The sequence below is a fragment of the Gadus morhua genome, chromosome 3 (genome assembly GCF_902167405.1).
Source record: "Gadus morhua chromosome 3, gadMor3.0, whole genome shotgun sequence".
NCBI classification, from domain to species: domain Eukaryota; kingdom Metazoa; phylum Chordata; class Actinopteri; order Gadiformes; family Gadidae; genus Gadus; species Gadus morhua.
Window position 1 is genome coordinate 29881408 of NC_044050.1, and position 23648 is coordinate 29905055.

At 50.9% G+C, this 23648-nt stretch overlaps 1 protein-coding gene across 2 annotated transcripts; it reads left to right on the plus strand.

Annotated features, from left to right (window-relative positions):
* The first annotated feature begins 1783 nt into the window (after positions 1-1783).
* Positions 1784-22299, plus strand: hap1 (huntingtin associated protein 1). Of its 2 annotated transcripts, XM_030350514.1 has the most exons (14): positions 1784-2753; positions 5365-5441; positions 5974-6090; positions 11528-11622; positions 11974-12082; positions 12507-12585; positions 14052-14182; positions 15270-15344; positions 15748-15959; positions 16567-16776; positions 17270-17625; positions 18483-18659; positions 19178-19280; positions 20555-22299. In XM_030350514.1, exons 1-14 carry the CDS (start codon positions 2399-2401, stop codon positions 20973-20975), a joined length of 2517 nt encoding a protein of 838 aa, XP_030206374.1. In that variant the 5' UTR covers positions 1784-2398; the 3' UTR covers positions 20976-22299. The 2 variants fall into 2 exon arrangements, with proteins under 2 accessions (XP_030206374.1, XP_030206375.1); XM_030350515.1 differs by lacking the exon at positions 19178-19280 and having other exon boundaries at positions 1787-2753; positions 20555-20824.
* The last annotated feature ends 1349 nt before the right edge of the window (positions 22300-23648 follow it).

The window sequence follows — 23648 nt, forward strand, 5'->3', positions numbered from 1 at the left end:
AGAGAGAGAGAGAGAGAGAGAGAGAGAGAGAGAGAGAGAGAGAGAGAGAGAGAGAGAGAGAGAGAGAGAGAGAGAGAGAGAGAGAGAGAGAGAGAGAGAGAGAGAGAGCTTCTCTTGCAGCTTGTGTGAACAATTTCAAAGGCACTCATTAGTTAGCATTTTTTTAATGATAACATTTTAACTTTTCTTCATTTGGCTTTTTTTGACTACAAAAAGTGATAAATAAGCAATGGTAGCAGAGCAGAGTACATGCTAGCTGTCTGTGTGGAGCATATTTTCAGAGACATATTATGGGTGTTCAATCAGGATCTGCTTTGACCGATTCATTTTGTGATAAATGAAACGATAAAATCATTGAACGGTGGAAGATCTACAGTAGTCAACATTTTCCCACAGAAACCCAGCAGTGGTTCTCCTGCATCTAGTTTGATATTTGGTCCCCTGAATGATTCTGAGGACACCTGAGGCCTCGTCTATCGTCTCTGTCCTCCTGCAGTCCTGTGCAGGACGCCACCTGTGTGTCTGCCCTCGGTGAGGCCTCACCACCACACCGTAGTCCCAGATGCCGCTGAGCGGATTATCCTGTGAATTAGCCCCTTAAGCAGTCCTCTGGAGCTCCGGCCCGGCTCCCAGCATGCACTGCGGCAGTTAGACGCACCGCTCAGGAATTATGACGTCATCGCAACTTAAACAGCCCCGCCGCCCGCTGCAGGGAGTGTGTGCTTGTGTTTGTGTGTGTTTTTGTGTGTGTGCGCGTGTGTGTGCGCGTGTGTGTGCGCGTGTGTGTGTGCGTGTGTGTGTGTGTGTGAGTGAGCTCGATGGCCAATAATGATTAATGTTGACATTGTAGTTATTACGATTATATATTTATTCATTCAGGTGAATGTGTACATGATTGGGTGAATGTTACGCAATAACGGTGAAGCTCTTTCAGTGGTTGCTGGTTAGAAAAGCGCTGTAGAAAAGCAGTCCACTTCCTGGTTAGCTCTCCTATCTCCAGACCGCATGGGAAACCCAAAAATCAGGTTTTGCCTGCATTTAGAAAATACATTTACACTCATGGCTCTTAGCAGACGCTTTTATCCAAAGCCACATACAACAAGTACATTTGTCTGAAGAAGGTTAAAGAACTATATATCGCTGCAAGAGAAAACCTATAAACAGGGTGCTTTCGTCCAAACCACACATAATCCTTGATGTAGCTCCCTTCCTTTCTTCCTTCACGTCCCCAAATTTGAATAAGTATCCTTTGTTGTTGTCTCAAGCTGTTGCTCAACAACTGGGCCGATGGGTTTATTGAAGGCGTCATACAGGCCAGATTGGGTCTCTGGTATCAGCGGTGACGCGGCCTATCAGTGGGCTCAGACTGATACCAGCGTGACGGGCTGCTTGTTTGGGCGGAGGACAGGTAGGTGACCCAGGGCAGAGGTGGCTGCGGCCTGGTCGCGTGCGCGCGGCCTGACCTGGAAACAAGACGGTGAAAAATGGATGAGCTGGCGGTTAATATTTGATGGACGTTCTGGTGGCTCGTCTGGAGAGACGGGGAGGAGGGTGTGGTGGAAGATAAGGAGAGGAAGACGTGATGTGAGGATGATGAGATCACCTTCATCAGGGAAGATCGTTTAACGTAGAAGGAAACAGAAGTGAGTTCTGCCCTTTAAGATGGCCTGTATATCACTTTACACAACAAGAGAGAGAGAGAGAGAGAGAGAGAGAGAGAGAGAGAGAGAGAGAGAGAGAGAGAGAGAGAGAGAGAGAGAGAGAGAGAGAGAGAGAGAGAGAGAGAGAGGGGAGAGGGGGGGGGAGAGAGAGATCATACTTCTGAATGGTTTCACTATGAAATCGACCAGCTGTGGTCAAGTGTACGTGGGCTGGAATCAACACACAATCTCAGTCTGTGTTTACCGTCTACCTCCTGCGGCTCAGTGGAGGCGTGGCCTAGCTCCTCACCCACATGACGTGGGGAGATTTGCAGCCCCTGTTGGCACGGCTGGAAGGTACCATCTGTCTACATTTCATAGGGGTTTCATTGCAGCCTCTTTTCAATGTAAAATGCATCCTTTTACATTGAATAAATTGTAGTACATCCATTCGAATTTATAATGGATATTGTAAATACAAATATCAGGTTCTACTGTATCCGTGTTCTCACACGCCTCCTGGATATCATAAAGAGGCCAGCCCTCCTCCCCTCCCACCCCCGCTCTCCCCTTTGGACCGACCGGCCAGCGTGGCCAGGTGAACGCAGACGGCTGAGCTCAGATGGGAGCTCTCAGGACGGGGACAGCTTGTACCCTGACAACACGGAGCTCAGAGTACTTCATCCTCTCACACGCGCTCCTCTGAAGACACACACACACGCGCGCATGCTCGCTCCTCAGAAGACACACACACACACATGCACACGCGCTCCTCTGAAGAAACACACACGCGCGCGCACGCTCGCTCCACTGAAGACGCACGGAGCACAGCGCTGTCCGGAGGAGACACCCGGGACCAGCCCCCCCGGGGAGCAGACAGGCAGGGGGTCCGGGACGCCATGGAGGAGGAGGAGACGGAGGGCTTCACGGTCACCATGGAGGTGTGGAGCTCGCTGACCTCTGAGGAGGAGGAGGAGGAGGAGGAGGAGGAAGAGGAGGAGGAAGATGAGAAGAGCAGCAGCAGCCTCGGGGAGGAGGTGCAGGGGGAGAGGAGGCTCCTGAACAGCAATAACAACAACGGCAACGAGCTCCTGTGCAGGGAGGTGACCCAAGGTGAGGCCGTAGAGGACAAGAGGAGCCAGCACCATGGGAGGGCTGAGGGCTAGAGAGAGAGAGAGAGAGAGAGAGAGAGAGAGAGAGAGAGAGAGAGAGAGAGAGAGAGAGAGAGAGAGAGAGAGAGAGAGAGAGAGAGAGAGAGAGAGAGAGAGAGAGAGAGAGAGAGAGAGAGAGAGAGAGAGAGAGAGAGTCCAGGTAAAGAGCAGCAGAGCGAACAGAGAGAGTAAATGACCGCAGGAGCCGCGATCTGCATTCTGACTGCACCTAGATGAGTTAAAATAGGATTTACCTTTTATATTGTGTGAGCTGCTTTTGGATGCATTTCATGTATATTTTTTGGCACTATTTCCTAATATCCTCTGTTCTACACTCTATCGCTACTTGTCTCTGAAGGTCAGAGAGAGAGAGAGGGGGGGAGAGGGAGAGAGGGAGAGAGAGTGCCTTTGCCTTTGAGCACAAGTGAGGACACACATGAGTGTAGTTTGAATCCAGTGCTGCAGTCTGAACGCCTGCCCTGCCCTGCATCTAATCATCGGATGACCTTGTAGTTATTAGTCTTTTTTCATATACTTAAACCATTGTTATACGGTGAACTTGACTTTGACTTAAAAAGGACACATTTCCCTTGTTGCGGTGAGCCTTTGTTAGATCCTGTCTAATCTGTTTCCCTATCTACCAAGTACCGCCAAGTGGGCCACAGTTATGTAATCTGAGACACATATCTTCTATTTTGACACGGCATTGTGAGCCCATTTGATTGAACTGCATCGATAGAGGGAGTTGGCAGGATGTAGTACGCTGTGCTGAGACATCAGATTCCCATCTGCTTCCTGTACCGCCCACGGACGTATCTTAGAGGTATTCGGTACCTGGGATCGGATTCCCGTCTGTCTTTGTCTGAGGAGAATCTCCTTGGATGAATCTGAGTTCTGAATGCCGCCGGTGTATTCCTCTCCTTGTCTCTGTTCCATTTGCTCTGGCACAAGAAGGCATTTGGCCGCGCAGCCACTGCAAAACAGACCGGCACATGAGGGGGTGTGTCCTCTAGGGCTGGTTCTGTCTTTGACCTACACCGGTGAGTCTGGGTGAGGTCTGGGGGAGGTCTGGGGGAGGTCAGGGGGAGGTCTGGGGGAGGTCTGGCTGAGAGCCTGAGTGCCCCAGGCGAGCTCTCCTCCAGGCTGCTAGCTATATGTTGCTCAGAGCCACTCAGAGTCCAACAGGAGGACTCCAGCGGTATTGAACCTCCCAGTCTCTCATACTGTTTGGGAATCTGCACCTCTTGTCCAATGAGTGTTTGAATAGAATTGAAGTTAAACTGATTGAATTAAAGTTCACCAGGCAGTGAACAGCTGATGCTGGTTCACTGCCTGGGGAACAGGATGGGGTTCCTGGGGCGCCCCTCTCTCACAAGGAGAGACAGGTGCAGATCACCCCATGAACCATGTCTCCGTTGACCTCGGTATGGCAGTGCTGCTCTGGACACAACTAGTCAGGGGGATGTAGACTGACCCTGCTGCTGCTCTGAAGACACGGCGGCCTGATGGTTGAACTACTGGGACATGAACTGAACCGGTCAGCCTAAGGGTCACATTGTCTTTTGTTCTTTCTGTCTTCCTTCCTTTTTCTGTGCTTCCATTCTGTCTCCCATTTTGTTCCTTTCCGTTTGAATATGTTTAATCAGACCGGGCAGATCACTGCAGCCCAAATACACACAGGAGGGTGGATACCCAACCAATCTCGTGGACATCTTTCATTTAATTAGATTACTTTACTGTACCGCAGTCTGACAGAGGCTTTCTGGCCAAATCACGTCCATCTCTGTGATGACCTTGTGATGCCAGCTTTCCAGTGGTCCATCTCTCTATAGGTTCAGACAGGCCCTGGCTGAGAGCATCCAGTGAAACGCCTTCATCAGCTAATTATCAGAGAGATGCTCCACATCCTCCACCCTCAGCAACACGAGAGAGAGAGGGAGGGAGAGAGAGAGAGAGAGAGAGAGAGAGAGAGAGAGAGAGAGAGAGAGAGAGAGAGAGAGAGAGAGAGAGAGAGAGAGAGAGAGAGAGAGAGAGAGAGAGAGAGAGAGAGAGAGAGAGAGAGAGAGAGAGAGAGAGAGAGAGAGAGTGAGACAGGTTAGAGAGGCAGAGAGTGAGACAGGTTATAGAGGCAGAGAGTGAGACAGGTTAGAGAGGCTGAGGCTGAGCGAGGGGGTTAAGGTGAGAGGGTTGTTATGAGGTCTTATGTGGAGGTAATGGGATCAGCCTAAGAGGATCAGTACTTGTTGATCCTGTAGTCTGTGGTCCGTCTCCCCCCTCAGGTCTCCTTCCTGGAGCCTGTAGCCCTCTCTTCGTCACCGTGGTAACGCAGACCCTCTGAAGGAAGTCCTCACAGTCTTTTTTATTTCAAATCGACGCAAATGAAGAAACGTGTGCGAAAAATGAGTCACAAAAGTTGGTTGTTCTATTCATGTTCAAACTTTCTTTGGAAGCTGAACAGACGAATACATTTACCTTTAGAATATATTCTCTCTGATTACATCGAGCCGTCTTGGAGGAGGTTCAACCGGCACTCTAGTCTCACTGAATGCCTCCCTGTGCCCCCTGTCCCTCAGTGCTGTGCTCGGACCGAGTCGGCCAGGTCACCAAGACGTACCACGACATCAAGGCCGTCACACACCTGCTGGAGGAGGTGAGCTCGCCACATCACTATAAGTCCATTAGTCAGAAGGAGAAACAACAATACACCGCTGTCAGTACATTAAGGATGTTCATAGAACCAAGTGCCAAGCCCTAACAATCATTAACCCTTTCCCCGTATACAAAAAAGATAGCTAGGATAAGTTGCTAAACAATGCTATGTACTGTTTTTAAGGACGTACAACACACAATAAGTGGGTAAGAGGGGGGTGGGTTGTGAGCGACGTCGGCAGGGAGCTCGTTCCACCCCAGCTAAAGAGTCATGGAGGGAAGTAGGCCTTTATCCAACAGGCTCTTCTATAGATACGCGTCCTTAATGAGCTGATGGGGGCGCTATCTCAAGCTGGCCTGCATACTGCAGACCTTGAGATACGAACCGAGAAAGAGTCCATAAAGCCACTCAAAGTGACTCGGTTTCATCGACGCGTCTCTCTCTGCTACATTTAGTAAACACTGACCTGTAAGCCGCACGGCCTCACTGTGTAACTGCTAAACAAAATGGCGTCCTGTGTGCGGCCGAGCAGAAAGAGCGGGACCTGGAGCTGGCGGCACGCATCGGCCAATCGCTGCTCAAGCAGAACCAGGAGCTCACGGCCCGCAACCTCCAGGTGGAGGAGCAGCTGGAGGCCACCAAGGAGGAGGTGAACACCGGCCTGTACTGCACAACACCACCTGTAACGCACTGCAACACAACACCACCTGTAACGCACTGCAACACAACACCACCTGTAACGCACTGCAACACAACATCACCTGTAACGCACTGCAACACAACACCACCTGTAACGCACTGCAACACAACACCACCTGTAACGCACTGCAACACAACACCACCTGTAACGCACTGCAACACAACACCACCTGTAACGCACTGCAACATAACACCACCTGTAACACACTGCAACACAACACCACCTGTAACACACTGCACCACCACCTGTAACGCACTGCAACACCACCTGTACCGCACTGCAACACAACACCACCTGTAACGCACTGCAACACAACACCACCTGTAACGCACTGCAACACAACATCACCTGTAACGCACTGCAACACAACACCACCTGTAACGCACTGCAACACAACACCACCTGTAACGCACTGCAACACAACACCACCTGTAACGCACTGCAACACAACACCACCTGTAACACACTGCACCACCACCTGTAACACACTGCAACACAACACCACCTGTAACGCACTGCAACACAACACCACCTGTAACGCACTGCAACACAACACCACCTGTAACGCACTGCAACACAACACCACCTGTAACGCACTGCAACACAACACCACCTGTAACGCACTGCAACACAACACCACCTGTAACGCACTGCAACACAACACCACCTGTAACGCACTGCAACACAACATCACCTGTAACGCACTGCAACACAACACCACCTGTAACGCACTGCAACACAACACCACCTGTAACGCACTGCAACACAACACCACCTGTAACGCACTGCAACACAACACCACCTGTAACACACTGCACCACCACCTGTAACACACTGCAACACAACACCACCTGCAACTCACTGCAACACAACACCACCTGTAACGCACTGCAACACAACACCACCTGTAACGCACTGCAACATAACACCACCTGTAACACACTGCAACACAACACCACCTGTAACGCACTGCAACACAACACCACCTGTAACACACTGCAACACAACACCACCTGTAACGCACTGCAACACAACACCACCTGTAACGCACTGCAACACAACACCACCTGTAACGCACTGCAACACCACCTGTAACACACTGCAACACAACACCACCTGTAACACACTGCAACACAACACCACCTGTAACGCACTGCAACACCACCTGTAACACACTGCAACACAACACCACCTGTAACACACTGCAACACAACACCACCTGTAACGCACTGCAACACAACACCACCTGTAACGCACTGCAACATAACACCACCTGTAACACACTGCACCACCACCTGTAACGCACTGCAACACAACACCACCTGTAACAGACTGCAACACCACCTGTAACACACTGCAACACAACACCACCTGTAACGCACTGCAACACAACACCACCTGTAACGCACTGCAACACAACACCACCTGTAACACACTGCAACACCACCTGTAACGCACTGCAACACAACACCACCTGTAACGCACTGCAACACAACAACACCTGTAACACACTGCAACACAACACCACCTGTAACGCACTGCAACACAACACCACCTGTAACACACTGCAACACAACACCACCTGTAACGCACTGCAACACAACACCACCTGTAACGCACTGCAACACAACACCACCTGTAACACACTGCAACACAACACCACCTGTAACGCACTGCAACACAACACCACCTGTAACAGACTGCAACACAACACCACCTGTAACACACTGCAACACAACACCACCTGTAACGCACTGCAACACAACACCACCTGTAACACACTGCAACACAACACCACCTGTAACGCACTGCACAACAACACCACCTGTAACACACTGCACAACAACACCACCTGTAACGCACTGCAACACAACACCACCTGTAACGCACTGCAACACAACACCACCTGTAACACACTGCACAACCACACCACCTGTAACGCACTGCAACACAACACCACCTGTAACGCACTGCAACACAACACCACCTGTAACGCACTGCAACACAACACCACCTGTAACACACTGCAACACCACCTGTAACGCACTGCAACACAACACCACCTGTAACGCACTGCAACACAACACCCCCCCGTAAAGCACTGCAACACAACACCACCTGTAACGCACTGCAACACAACACCACCTGTAACACACTGCACCACCACCTGTAACGCACTGCAACACAACACCACCTGTAACAGACTGCAACACCACCTGTAACAGACTGCAACACCACCTGTAACACACTGCAACACAACACCACCTGTAACGCACTGCAACACAACACGACCTGTAACGCACTGCAACACAACACCACCTGTAACGCACTGCAACACAACACCACCTGTAACGCACTGCAACACAACACCACCTGTAACACACTGCAACACAACACCACCTGTAACGCACTGCAACACAACACCACCTGTAACGCACTGCAACACAACACCACCTGTAACACACTGCAACACCACCTGTAACGCACTGCAACACAACACCACCTGTAACGCACTGCAACACAACAACACCTGTAACACACTGCAACACAACACCACCTGTAACACACTGCAACACAACACCACCTGTAACGCACTGCAACACAACACCACCTGTAACACACTGCAACACAACACCACCTGTAACGCACTGCAACACAACACCACCTGTAACGCACTGCAACACAACACCACCTGTAACACACTGCAACACAACACCACCTGTAACGCACTGCAACACAACACCACCTGTAACACACTGCAACACAACACCACCTGTAACGCACTGCAACACCACCTGTAACGCACTGCAACACAACACCACCTGTAACACACTGCAACACAACACCACCTGTAACGCACTGCAACACAACACCACCTGTAACGCACTGCAACACAACACCACCTGTAACGCACTGCAACATAACACCACCTGTAACGCACTGCAACACAACACCACCTGTAACGCACTGCAACACAACACCACCTGTAACGCACTGCAACACAACACCACCTGTAACACACTGCAACACCACCTGTAACGCACTGCAACACAACACCACCTGTAACGCACTGCAACACAACACCACCTGTAACGCACTGCAACACAACACCACCTGTAACGCACTGCACAACAACACCACCTGTAACACACTGCACAACAACACCACCTGTAACGCACTGCAACACAACACCACCTGTAACGCACTGCAACACAACACCACCTGTAACAGACTGCAACACAACACCACCTGTAACACACTGCAACACAACACCACCTGTAACGCACTGCAACACAACACCACCTGTAACACACTGCAACACAACACCACCTGTAACACACTGCACCACCACCTGTAACGCACTGCAACACAACACCACCTGTAACGCACTGCAACACAACACCACCTGTAACACACTGCACCACCACCTGTAACGCACTGCAACACAACACCACCTGTAACGCACTGCAACACAACACCACACGTAACACACTGCAACACAACACCACCTGTAACACACTGCACCACCACCTGTAACGCACTGCAACACAACACCACCTGTAACACACTGCAACACAACACCACCTGTAACGCACTGCAACACAACACCACCTGTAACGCACTGCAACACAACACCACCTGTAACGCACTGCAACATAACACCACCTGTAACGCACTACAACACAACACCACCTGTAACGCACTGCAACATAACACCACCTGTAACGCACTGCAACACAACACCACCTGTAACACACTGCACCACCACCTGTAACGCACTGCAACACAACACCACCTGTAACGCACTGCAACACAACACCACCCGTAACACACTGCAACACAACACCACCTGTAACACACTGCACCACCACCTGTAACGCACTGCAACACAACACCACCTGTAACGCACTGCACCACCACCTGTAACACACTGCAACACAACACCACCTGTGACACACTGCAACACAACACCACCTGTAACTCACTGCAACACAACACCACCCGTAACAGACTGCAACACAACACCACCTGTAACGCACTGCAACACAACACCACCTGTAACGCACTGCACCACCACCTGTAACACACTGCAACACAACACCACCTGTAACACACTGCAACACAACACCACCTGTAACGCACTGCAACACCACCTGTACCGTACTGCAACCCTTTGTTAAAGGGCTGATCTAGAACCCTTTGTTAAAGGGCTGATCTAGAACCCTTTGTTAAAGGGCTGATCTAGAACCCTTTGTTAAAGGGCTGATCTAGAACCCTTTGTTAAAGGGCTGATCTAGAACACTTTGTTAAAGGGCTGATCTAGAACCCTTTGTTAAAGGGCTGATCTAGAACCCTTTGTTAAAGGGGTGATCTAGAACCCTTTGTTAAAGGGCTGATCTAGAACCCTTTGTTAAAGGGCTGATCTGGAACACTTTGTTAAAGGGGTGATCTAGAACCCTTTGTTAAAGGGCTGATCTAGAACCCTTTGTTAAAGGGATGATCTAGAACACTCTGTTAAAGGGCTGATCTAGAATACTTTGTTAAAGGGGTGATCTAGACTAGAACCCTTTGTTAAATGGGTTATCAGGGCCCTTTGTTAAAGGGATGGTCTATGACCCTTTATTAAAGGGGTGGTCTAGGACTCTTTGTTAAAGGGATGGTCTAGGACCCTTTGTTAAAGGGCTGATCTAGAACACTTTGTTAAAGGGATGGTCTAGGACCCTTTGTTAAAGGGATGGTCTAGGACCCTTTGTTAAAGGGCTGATCTAGAACACTTTGTTAAAGGGATGGTCTAGGACCCTTTGTTAGAGGGCTGATCTAGAACACTTTGTTAAAGGGATGGTCTAGGACCCTTTGTTAAAGGGCTGATCTAGAACCCTTTATTAAAGGGGTGATCTAGAACCCTTTGTTAAAGGGGTGATCTAGAACCCTTTGTTAAAGGGCTGATCTAGAACACTTTGTTAAAGGGATGGTCTAGGACTCTTTGTTAAAGGGATGGTCTAGGACCCTTTGTTAAAGGGCTGATCTAGAACACTTTGTTAAAGGGATGGTCTAGGACCCTTTGTTAAATGGATGGTCTAGGACCCTTTGTTAAAGGGCTGATCTAGAACACTTTGTTAAAGGGATGGTCTAGGACTCTTTGTTAAAGGGATGGTCTAGGACCCTTTGTTAAAGGGATGGTCTAGAACCCTTTGTTAAAGGGGTGATCTAGAACCCTTTGTTAAAGGGCTGATCTAGAACCCTTTGTTAAAGGGATGGTCTAGAACCCTTTGTTAAAGGGCTGATCTAGAACCCTTTGTTAAAGGGCTGATCTAGAACCCTTTGTTAAAGGGATGGTCTAGAACCCTTTGTTAAAGGGGGGTATCGTTTGTGTTCTTTTCTTCAGATCGCTCAGCTCCGCCACGAGCTCTCCATGAGGGACGACCTGCTGCAGTTCTACGCCGGCAACGAGGAGGCCGAGCGATCTGAGACCCAATCTCCGTCAGTACTCACACACACACACTCTCTCTCTCTCTCTCTCACTCACTCACTCACTCACTCACTCACTCACTCACTCACTCACTCACTCACTCACTCACTCACTCACTCACTCACTCACTCACTCACTCACTCACTCACTCACACACACACACACACACACACACACACACACACACAACCAAGGTACTGTGGATCAAAACACAACATCTTGGCCGGAGGAGTGGCCTAGTAGTATAACTATGGCCTTTGAGGCCTCAACATTGTAGACAGTAATAACTATGTTATAAAATATTAACACGATAACGGTATTAAAGTGTAACCCTGTTCTGTTCTCTGTCTCCATGGTTACAGAATCAAACGCAACGAGTCGACCGCTTCTCTCAGCAGCTTCGTCCACTATGACTTCCTGCACCAGAAGCTACGGGGGCTGGAGGACGAGAACCGCAAGCTACGCACCGAGGTGGGCTACAGCTAACTCCTAGCTCCAGAGCTAACTCTGGAGCTAACTCCTACTCACCCTGAGGGATCTGTAGGTAACTAACTCTGGAGCTAACTCTGGAGTTAACTCCTACTTACTCTAAAGGGAATCTGTGTTTCTAGAGCAAACTCTGGAGCAAAATCTGGAGCAAACTCTGGAGCTAACTCCTAGTCACCCTGAAGGGAATCTGTTTTTCTAGAGCAAACTCTGGAGCTAACTCCTAGTCACCCTAAAGGGAATCTGTGTTTTTGTAGCTAACTCTGGAGCTAACTCTAAAAATGTGCTTCTGCAGCTAACTTAAGTTAGCTTGTTTCTGCAGCTAACTATATCCAGCTAACATAGGAGTTATGTGCTTCTGTGTAGCATGAATGCTAACCGCTAGGCTATTGCTGGTTCTCCCCGGCAGGCAGACGACCTGACGACGGAGACGGAGAGCTACGAGGAGCAGGAGCAGGAGCTGATGATGGTGTGTGTGGAGGAGCTCAGTGAGTACTGCCCCCCCCCCCCCCCCCCCCGCAGTGTGTATAAACAGAGATAGATTATTGTTTCTCCTTTTTCTGACACATTCTTTTTGTAAAGTTGCTCTGGATAAAAGCGTCTGCCAAACGCCCTGAATGTTAGCGTTAATGTGATGTTGATGTGATGTAAATGTAATGTAGTGCTAATGTAATTTTATATAATGTGAATGTGAATGTGACTGTTAATGCAATGTCAACGTTAATGTAAAGTTAATATAATGTTAATGCTAATGTTAATGCTAATATTCATGCTAATGTTTATGTAATGCTAATGTTAATATTAATGTGAATGTTGATAATAATATTAAGGCTAATGTTTAAATAATATTAATATCAATGTTTATGTACTGTTAATGTCATCTTAATGTTTATGTCATGTTAATGTAATGTTAATGTCATGTTAGTGTTAATGTCATGTTAATGTCATGTTAATGTTAATGTAATGTTAATGTCATGTTAATGTCATGTTAGTGTTAATGTCATGTTAATGTTAATGTCATGTTAATGTCACGTTAATGTCATGTTAATGTTAATGTCACGTTAATGTCATGTTAATGTTAATGTCATGTTAGTGTTAATGTCACGTTAATGCCACGTTAATGTCATGTTAATGTCATGTTAATGTAATGTTAATGTTAATGTCATGTTAATGTTAATGTCATGTTAATGTCATGTTAATGTTAATGTCATGTTAGTGTTAATGTCACGTTAATGTCATGTTAATGTTAATGTCATGTTAGTGTTAATGTCACGTTAATGTCATGTTAATGTAATGTTAATGTCTTGTTAATGTCACGTAAATGTCACGTTAATGTCATGTTAATGTTAATGTCACGTTAATGTCATGTTAATGTTAATGTCATGTTAGTGTTAATGTCATGTTAATGTCATGTTAGTGTTAATGTCACGTTAATGTCATGTTAATGTTAATGTCACGTTAATGTCATGTTAATGTCAGGTTAATGTTAACGTCATGTTAGTGTTAATGTCACGTTAATGTCACGTTAATGTCATGTTAATGTAATGTTAATGTCACGTTAATGTCACGTTAATGTCATGTTAATGTAATGTTAATGTCATGTTAATGTCACGTTAATGTCACGTTAATGTCATGTTAATGTTAATGTCACGTTAATGTCATGTTAATGTCATGTTAGTGTTAATGTCACGTTAATGTCACGTTAATGTCATGTTAATGTAATGTTAATGCCATGTTAATGTCACGTTAATGTCAATGTCACGTTAATGTCATGTTAATGTCATGTTAGTGTTAATGTCACGTTAATGTCATGTTAATGTCGTGTTAGTGTTAATGTCAAGTTAATGTCACGTTAATGTCATGTTAATGTCATGTTAGTGTTAATGTCACGTTAATGTCATGTTAACGTCATGTTAATGTCATGTTAATGTCATGTTAACGCCCCTGTCTGCAGCGTCGGTGAACCGGCGGGTGGGCGACCTGTCGGAGGAGCTGGGCCGGAGGGTGGAGGACTCGCTCCGTCAGCAGGAGGAGATCAGCTCTCTGCTGGCCCACATCGTGGACCTGCAGGCCCGCTGCAAGGGGGTGAGGGCCCCTGGACCGGTCCTGTTAGAGGGGCCCCTAGACCCCCTCAGAGGGGCCCCCTAGACCCCTCAGAGGGCCCCCCCCCCCCCCCCCTCAGAGAGACCCTGTCCCCCCTGGCCCTCCTCAGAGGGACTAGACCCCCCCCCCCCCCTCAGAGGGACCCCGTCCCCCCCTCAGAGGGACTACACCCCGCCCCCCCTTGGAGGGACTAGACCCCGCCCCCCTCAGAGAGACTAGACCCCGCCCCCCCTCGGAGGGACTAGATCCCCCCCTCAGAGGGACTAGACCCCGCCCCCCCTCGGAGGGACTAGACCCCCCCCCCCCCCCCCCCCTCAGAGGGACTAGACCCCCCCGTCCCCTCAGAGGGACCCCGTCCCCCCCTCAGAGGGACTAGACCCCCCCCCCCTCAGAGGGACTAGACCCCCCCCCCCCCCCCTCAGAGGGACTAGACCCCCCCCCCTCAAAGGGACTAGACCCCCCCCTCAGAGGGACTAGACCCCCCCCCCCCTCAAGGGACTAGCCCCCCCCCTCAGAGGGACTAGACCCCCCCCTCAGAGGGACTAGACCCCCCCCCCCTCAAAGGGACTAGACCCCCCCCCCCTCAGAGAGACTAGACCCCGCCCCCCCTCGGAGGGACTAGACCCCCCCCCCCCCCCCCTCAGAGAGACTAGACCCCCCCCCCCCCCCCCCTCGGAGAGACTAGACCCCCCCCCCCCCTCGGAGGGACTAGACCCCGCCCCCCCTCGGAGGGACTAGACCCCCCCCTCGGAGGGACTAGACCCCCCCCCCTCAGAGGGACTAGACACCCCCCCCTGGCCCCTGTATTAACGTGGGGATCATCATACTGGCTTTATGAAGGACAGTGGAGAGAGGACGTCTCCTGCAGCCTCGTACCGTCTGGGGAGGAATATTATATTAACATATATTGTAACAAACATGGAAAAAAACAAAACATGGAAACCAAGCAAGTCCATCCCATCTCTCGCTGCTGAGCTCATTAAATATTGACCCTCGCTTTTAACCTCGTCAGAAAGGAACCTGGCAGCCACACAGAGCATTAACCTTCAGGATTAATGTGTTTGTTCAGCTCAGCCACGAGAACGACGGCCTCAGCGTGCACCTGAACGCCTCGCGGGAAGGGCAGATAATCCTGCGCTCAGAGGTACGGGTAACACGCCCACCGCTCAGGAGTCCACCTGGACACGACATAGCCTCTCCCGAAACCCCCCCACACCCCTCTTACGCACCTAGTGTATGTTGTACGTCCTTGCACTTACAAATAGAACTTCAATTATTTATATGAACATACTTACTGTACCGACAGCGATATATTGTTGTTTCTTTTTATTGTAAGTCGGTTTGGATAAAAGTGTCTGCTAAACGCCCTAAATGTAAACATTAATATAAACTAATTGTATTGATACCGTCATCCCAGTAAGAAACTCAAAATGACTGTGTTGGGGTGTTTCCAGCTACTAACTCAACATTGTGTTGTCCGTCGCACGTTGATAATACGTTTCATTCAACCCTTTTTACGGTGGGTATCTGTCTCCCCCTGGTGGCAGATGAATGACTTGCAGGTCAAGTACGCGCAGTGCGAGGACATGCTACGGGAGGCCAGAGAGGACATCAAGAACCTGCGCAACAAGAGCCTGCCCAACAGCACGGTACAGCGCTACAGCGCATTGGCCTCCGTCTTCCCCATGGACTCCCTGGCCGCAGAGATAGAGGGCACCTTCCGGAAGGGCCTGGACAGCCCCGCCCCCTCCGAGTACAAGTGAGTCCCTAATTGGTTGAGGAACCTGCCAGTCATAACAAGTACATTCATCAAAGAAAACTGACATATTTACTGTTTCAGATTAATTGATAATAAAACATTTGATTTATAATGCACTTTTTTGAATACTCAAAGACGCTTTAAAGAATGATCACAAAATGAAGTCTGGGTCTGGATAAGTATATTAATCAGAAGAAAGAGAAACAATAATATATCTCTGTCGGTACAGTTAGGATGTTCATAGAACCAAGTGCCAAGCACTAACCATCACTAGGTTAACCCATTCCCCGTACACAACAGAGATAGCTAGGGTAAGATGCTACAAAATGCTAAGTACTAAAGACGGCTAGGATAAGATGCAAGGCAATGCTAAGTACTAAAGATAGCTAGGATAAGATGCTACACGATGCTAAGTACTAAAGATAGCTAAGATAAGATGCTACATAAGTACTAAAGATAGCTAGGATTTATGCTAAGTACTATTTTTAAGTGCCAGGTCGTGCAACATACAACAAGTTCTTGCATTAAGCGCCAGGATGTACAGCAGACATTCGCTCAGGATGTCCCCGGGGGTATCTGGGTCTTAACTGCCCCCCTTGGCCCCCAGGAACCACCCGTGGCGCGTGTTTGAGACGGTGAAGGTGGCCCAGCGGCTGCGGTCCCGCTGCCCCTCCCCGGCCCTCCCCGGCTCCAGCCCCCCCTCCGCCCACTCCTCCTCCGCCTCCACCCCCCGGACCAGCTACTACGGCTCGGACAGCGCCAGCTTCAGCATGGAGGACCGCCTCCATCCGGCGCCGCCGGCAGAGCCGGACCACAGGTGGGCGGCTACGCTACGCTACGCTATGCTGCGCCACACAATGCTATGTCCTTTTATACAAGGGCATGCTATGTAACAGACATTGCTTGCTATGCTGTTATTTTATGCTATGCTACGACATGCTATGCTACGCAACGTTATGCTATCATATGCTAAGCTGAATTATATCCTTTTATACTATGTCATGCTATGCTCTTTTATTTGATGCTACGCTATGACATGCTATGCTACGTTATGACATGCTACTCTATGTTATGCTACGCTACGTTATGCTATGCTAGGTTATGCTAAGCTACGTGCTACAGGTCCCATGTATTGGTGATTGTCCGTTCACTAATAAGATTCAGCCGTTTTCACGGGAACATGTCGTGTCTGTTGTCCGCTAACCGCCCTCCTCCCCCTCCTCCCCCTCCCCCTCCCCCTCCTCCCCCTCATCCCCCACCTCCTCCCCCTCCTCCTCCCCCTCCCCCTCACCCCTCCTCCCACCCCCCAGCTCCACCCAGGCGGGCCCCAAGCGGCTGGGCCAGCCCGGGACCCCCGGGGGGCGGGACTTGGAGGCGGCGCTGTTCCACCTGTCGGCGCGGCAGCAGAGCCACCTGTCGGAGCGGCCCTTCTTCGACGTGGAGCGCGAGAGGAAGATGAGGGCGCTGGGGGCGGGGCCGGCCGGGGGCGGGGCCGGGGGGGAGGAGGAGGGGGGGCAGGACTCCAGCGGGTTCCTCACCCCCGACGGCAGCCTGGGCTCCGCCTCCACCGGGACCAACTACTCCAACGGCAGCTCGCGGCCCTCGGGGTCCTCGGGGGGCCGGTCCTACCTGCCCGACCGGCTGCAGATCGTCAAGCCCCTGGAGGGTGAGGAGGGGGGGGGTCTGGTGGGGGGTGACCTTTGTAGACAGACCGTGTGGTTGTCTGAAGGAGAACAGATGCTCTTCTTGTTATATTATTGATTCCGTTGAGGTTTATATTTTGCGACCCCCCCCTCACTAAACCTGTGTCTGACCCCCTCACTAAACCTGTGTCTGACCCCCCCCCTCACTAAACCTGTGTCTAACCCCCCCCTCACTAAACCTGTGTCTGACCCCCCTCACTAAACCTGTGTCTAACCCCCCCCTCACTAAACCTGTGTCTGACCCCCCTCACTAAACCTGTGTCTGACCCCCCTCACTAAACCTGTGTCTGACCCCCCCCTCACTAAACCTGTGTCTGACCCCCCCCTCACTAAACCTGTGTCTGACCCCCCTCACTAAACCTGTGTCTGACCCCCCCCTCACTAAACCTGTGTCTGACCCCCATCACTAAACCTGTGTCTGACCTCCCCTCACTAAACCTGTGTCTGACCCCCCCTCACTAAGCCTGTGTCTGACCTCCCCTCACTTAACCTGTCTGACCTCCCCTCACTAAACCTGTGTCTGACCTCCCCTCACTAAGCCTGTGTCTGACCCCCCCTCACTAAGCCTGTGTCTGACCTCCCCTCACTTAACCTGTGTCTGACCCCCCCTCACTAAACCTGTGTCTGACCCCCCTCACTAAACCTGTGTCTGACCTCCCCTCACTAAACCTGTGTCTGACCCCCCCTCACTAAGCCTGTGTCTGACCTCCCCTCACTTAACCTGTGTCTGACCCCCCCTCACTAAACCTGGGTCCGACCCCCCCTCACTAAACCTGTGCCTGACCCCCCCTCACTAAGCCTGTGTCGGACCCCCCCTCAGGCTCGGCCACCCTGCACCAGTGGCAGCAGCTGGCCACGCCCAACCTGGCGGGCATCCTGCAGCCGCGGCCGGGGGTCCTGACCAAGGACTTCAGGGAGCTGGAGGGCGACGTGCAGACGGTGTACAGCCTGAACGACCCCGAGGAGGACGACCTCTGCCCCTCCCCCGGCGCCATGGGTAGGGCCGCATGCACGCAGGGCGCGCACGCAGGGCGCGCACGCAACACACACGCGCGCACGCAACACGCACGCAGGGTGCACGCAACACGTAGGGCGTGCACCAAGTGGTGCACCAAGGTGCACCACTTGGTGCACGCATGCACTACAGGAGGATGTCCATTAGGAACATCCTACATTGTGACCCTGAGCTTCCTGTTGGATCTCATGCTGATCAGTGATGGTACCAACACACACCCTGTGCACACCCCTGGGGCTACTACTGTGTGTGTGTGTGTGTGTGTGTGTGTGTGTGTGTGTGTGTGTGTGTGTGTTGTAGTTCAGTTGATGTTAGGCACATTGGGATACCTGTCTGTGTATGAAACGGGATAGATAAATAAAACTTGTCTTGACTTGACTTTAGTCGAAGTGACTTACAATGAGGGCATCACCCATTTGGAATCACCCACGTAGATGGAGACGACCGTGGGTGAACTCATCTCATCCTCCACCTCCTCTCTCCTCCCTCCACCCCCACAGCCTCTCCATTCGGCCCCGCCCTCCCCCTGACTCCTCCCCCCAACTCCATCTCCACCCGTCCAGCCCTCCGCCCCTCCCTCCTCACCCCCTCCTCCTCCTCCAGGTAAGACCCTGAGCCTTCCCACCAAGTGCCCTTCTGCTCTTCGTCTGTATCCACCTTCCATCGGTTCTGATGCACTAAGGAACTACGGAAGAGGATTCATTGATTATTCGAGTACTGACTTAAATCTCAGACTTCTGCCTTTAAAGTCAAATGGTGTTTTGCAGGATTCTGCATTCTGACTTTAATCTCAGCATTCTGATCTTAAAGGTTGTATCAGCGATTCTAGGCCTAAACATGGATGATCACATTCATCTGATCTTTCCTCTCGGTCCGCTATCCGCCCCGTAAGCAGGCCGTCAAAAAGCCACGTCTTTGTAGGCAGCCTACGCTCCTAGATCGAACACAAAAACAGATGGTACTACCAACCAGTCAATACCAAAATAAATAGTATTCCAACGGGGTGGTTGTTGTGGGGTTTTGCGCTGCGTTCATGAACGTTTTTACTGGATCCAAACACGGAAGGAGGGGCGAGCTGGCTCTGCTTTGTTTGGGATCTCGCTACAAATACCAACAGAAGTGACGTCACCCGACATCGCTGATATAAACCTTAAAGGGGACATATTATATCACCAGGTGAGTGTGATTAGCCTTACAAGCCGTTTCGAAAATCTGCCCCTTCCGACCTCACTAGTGGGCGTGTCCACCTAGATCTGTGCTGGATAGATGAGCAACGTTTACTCCAGTCCACTTGGTAGGCTGGTAGACAGATCTATACAGCACACATCTAGGTGGACACGCCCACTAGTGAGGTCATATATCAAGCCGTTTTGACATATTTCAAAACGGCTTGTAAGGCTAATCAGACTCACACCTGGTGATATATTATGTCCCCTTTAAGGTCAGAGTTCTGAGTTCTGCGTCCTTCTCCGTGAGGGACCGTGTTTAGAGTATAGAGCAGGGGTTTTCAAACTTTGTGCGTGTGCGGACCACCTCATAATACACACAATAAAATATTTCAAACCACCCCTACCTGAATTACCCATACCTCTTAAAAGGCCTTCTAGCACTAACAATAACTGGTCATAGAATCAGTACAACAGGCTTGTTTAAATAAAGTTGGCTGCACACAACTGATGCCACATATTTTTATGGACATTTTCTGGTTAAATGAATGTAAAAAAAACAACGACTATTCTTTAATATTTCATTTTGCTTTTCCACGGACCACATGCAGTACCGCCACGGACCACTGGTGGTCCCAGACCACTGGTGGGCATGACTGTTAGAGAGTACCTCCTCTGAGCCCCCTGACCCCCGCTGTGTTCCCTCCCCAGCCCTGGCCCTCGCCGCCGGCCCGCTGGCGGGGACGCCACTGAGCCTCTGAGCGTCTGGCCGCCGTCCAATCAGCAGCAGCCCGTGGCCCCGCCCCTGTTCGGCCCCGCCCTCCCAAGCCCAGCGCCTCTGGGTCTGGTGAAGCTTCTGGAGCGGGAGGGGATCACCGGGGGGTCCCGGGGTGCCGGACCCCCCCCCCACCGCCAACGCCAGGGGGGTCCGGCGCCGGGCGCCCCCCAGGGCAGCCCAGAGGGAGACCCCGGGGGGGCGGGGCTGGGGGCGGACCCGGGGAGGGGGCGGGTCTTCAGCCTGAACCTGGTGGAGAAACTCCAGAACCTGGGGCTGCACCGGGTGGCGGCCTGGGGGATGGGGGGCAGGGCGCAGAGACCCACCCTGAGGTCAGAGGTCAGAGACCCACCCTGAGGTCGGAGGTCAGAGACCCGCCCTGAGGTCGGAGGTCAGAGACCCACCCTGAGGGCGGGAGCCAGGCAGTTTGACTTTCCCCGTGTGTTCCTCTGGACTCCTGCGTCTACACGCCGCGCCGTCGGAGTCCCCTCAGGACCTCCTCCTGAGTCACCTCAGACCTCCTGAGTCCCCTCAGGACCTCCTGATGAGTCCCCTCAGGACCTCCTGATGAGTCAGCTCATGACCTCCTGAGTCCCCTCAGGACCTCCTGATTTGTTCAGCGTTTTGTTTCTCGGGTTCCTCAGAGCGACTCTCTGGGCGTTTAAGTCGCTTTGATCAGCGCTCCTCTCCCTAGTCCAACAATCTGAGTCGTAGTCGTAGTAACAGCAGGTCCGTCGCCATGGGGTCGTGTGTGTGTCTGAAACCCGCCAACTCAGCACCCATCGTCCCCTCGTTGGCCCGAACTCATCTTCTGTGCATCTTGTCACTTTTTTATCGAATGTAAAGGGAATGCGAATTGCAGTACTTGTTTTTTGATGGGAGGATCTACTCCTTCCGGACAATCCAAGAGAACAATCTGTTAAGTTAAAAACCCACAATGCCGTCTGTTAATCACATGAAAGGACTCTCTGATGATTGCACTATTTCCTTGTCTGGTAGATCCTGCATGCTTTGTGTTCAATCGTGCTGCTGCACTTCAAGAGATATGAGATGTAGAAATCCGTCAATGACAGCTTGCACTTAAAGCATTAAGCTGTGACACCGCTGTCGCATTCAGCACAGAACCAAACTCACAACCACCGCTGTTTGGTGCTCAAAGACCAGACACCCTGAGTGAGATGTTGAGGCTGTAGCAGAAACTCTTAGGATGATGTTCAAGGTGACACCCTGAGTGAGATGTTGAGACTACGCTGTGGTCCCCATGAGCAAAGTGCTGTAAGTGTGTTTATTTCCTCGCTGACTGACGTTCTTCTTGTATGAATGATCTGCTGGATTTTTGGTCATCAGGACTCGACTGTAATGTGGACACAGCCCTGTCTAAGAAGAGCTTCATGGAGCTGATGTGACACCAGATTAATGTATTTATTCAGACTTCTTTAAAGGAACTTTGTGTACAATCAGAAATTAATAATAACGTAGGACAGCTAGGATAAGAAAAAGGAGGAATCCAAAGGTTGCGCTAGTTTGTGGCAATAATGAACCAAACTGTTCTGTGTCTCATCTCTGAGACTTTGAAATGCACTACCCATTTGTGTTGATGGAGGTCACAATCCAAGTCCTTTGTCGACGTGTAAATACCGTGATTGATCTGTAAATAAACCTTACTGTGGATTTACCGGCATTCCCTTTTGCCTCTTGTTGTTTGCCTGTCTACCCTCGTGAAGTGGAACACAAAGATCAACCAATCAATGCATTCACCGGACAGCTCTGCTTTATTAGCTTCTTACAAAATATCACATGTTGATTTTAAGAGATACAAAAATGGACACAATACACCTATGTTCCGACGTCTTTGTTGCTGGTCGCTGCTGGAGATCACTCCGTCCTCTCTGCACTCCGGCGGCCAAAGTCCACCCAGCCTTGGTAGTCCCGGCTGGACGGGCACCCAGAGTTCACCATCTCTGTGAACACAACACGCAAACTGAGGAAACGGACGGCATCTATACTGCGCTTATCTAACCAGCGGCCGCTCAAAGCACTTTACAATACCGCCTCACATTCACCCATTCATCACACATTCACACCCCGACGGCGGAGTCAGCCCCGCAGGGCGACAGCCAGCTGGTCAGCAGCAGTCAGGGTGAGGCGTCTCGCTCAGGGACACCTCCACACTCAAAGCATCTGCCTGCACATCAAGAGTGAAAGAGGGTTCAACCAGTCCTGGCTCCGAGCCCCACAGGGTGCATACCTGAGATGGTCTGGGGGCGTACCTGAGGGCGTACCTGAGAGCGCCTTGGGGCGTACCTGAGGGAATACCTGAGATGGTCTGGGGGCGTACCTGAGGGCGTACCTGAGATGGTCTGGGGACGTACCTGAGATGGCCGCCATGATCTCCTTGGTCCTGAGCTCACGCTCCAGCTCCGACAGGGTCATCTTCTCCATGCGGGACACTCGGGTGTGAAGGTCCCCTCTGGGGGAGGTCTCCCCGGCCCCCCCCCCTGCCCAGCAGCTGGTTCAGCCCGCCGCCACCGGCCCCCCCCTCCGCAGGGGCCCGTGTGGCGAGGGCCGTCCAACACGACAGCAGCGCCAGCGCACAAAGCAGCACCGAGGTCGAAGCCATGTCTGAACACAAGGGAGGCGGCCCTCAGGTAACCATGACGATACAAGAGAGACAGAAAGGCCTGGAGAGAGTTCCTGTAGATGTAACAAACATGCTTTACCTGTGATGTTGTTGTAGGTCTGGAGGCTGGAGGCTAGTGCAGGTCTGTGGGGCTGTTCTGACCGCTCAGGATGAATCCTCTCTTTTATAGGGCGAAGGTAACGTCTGCTAGGGCCGTCATGGCTCGATGGATTGATGGGGGAGGGCCACAGCGGAAGTGCGTTCATCAATACACCATTTCCTCTACGCTAAATGGCTTTTTTTGCAAAGCAGTCGCCATAAAACGTGTCAATACTTTTATATTTTTACAGAAAACTCAATACTGTTTTAGAGGATTTGTTTCTCGGTCCGTTCACTCTGACGTCAGCTAG

Coding starts and splice junctions, on each gene's coding strand:
- hap1 (XM_030350514.1), top strand. CDS start 2,399: ATGCACACGCGCTCCTCTGAAGAAACACACACGCGCGCGCACGCTCGC. Junction 5,442..5,973: donor TCACACACCTGCTGGAGGAG/GTGAGCTCGCCA, acceptor GCGGCCGAGCAG/AAAGAGCGGGACCTGGAGCT. Junction 15,345..15,747: donor AGATAATCCTGCGCTCAGAG/GTACGGGTAACA, acceptor CCCTGGTGGCAG/ATGAATGACTTGCAGGTCAA.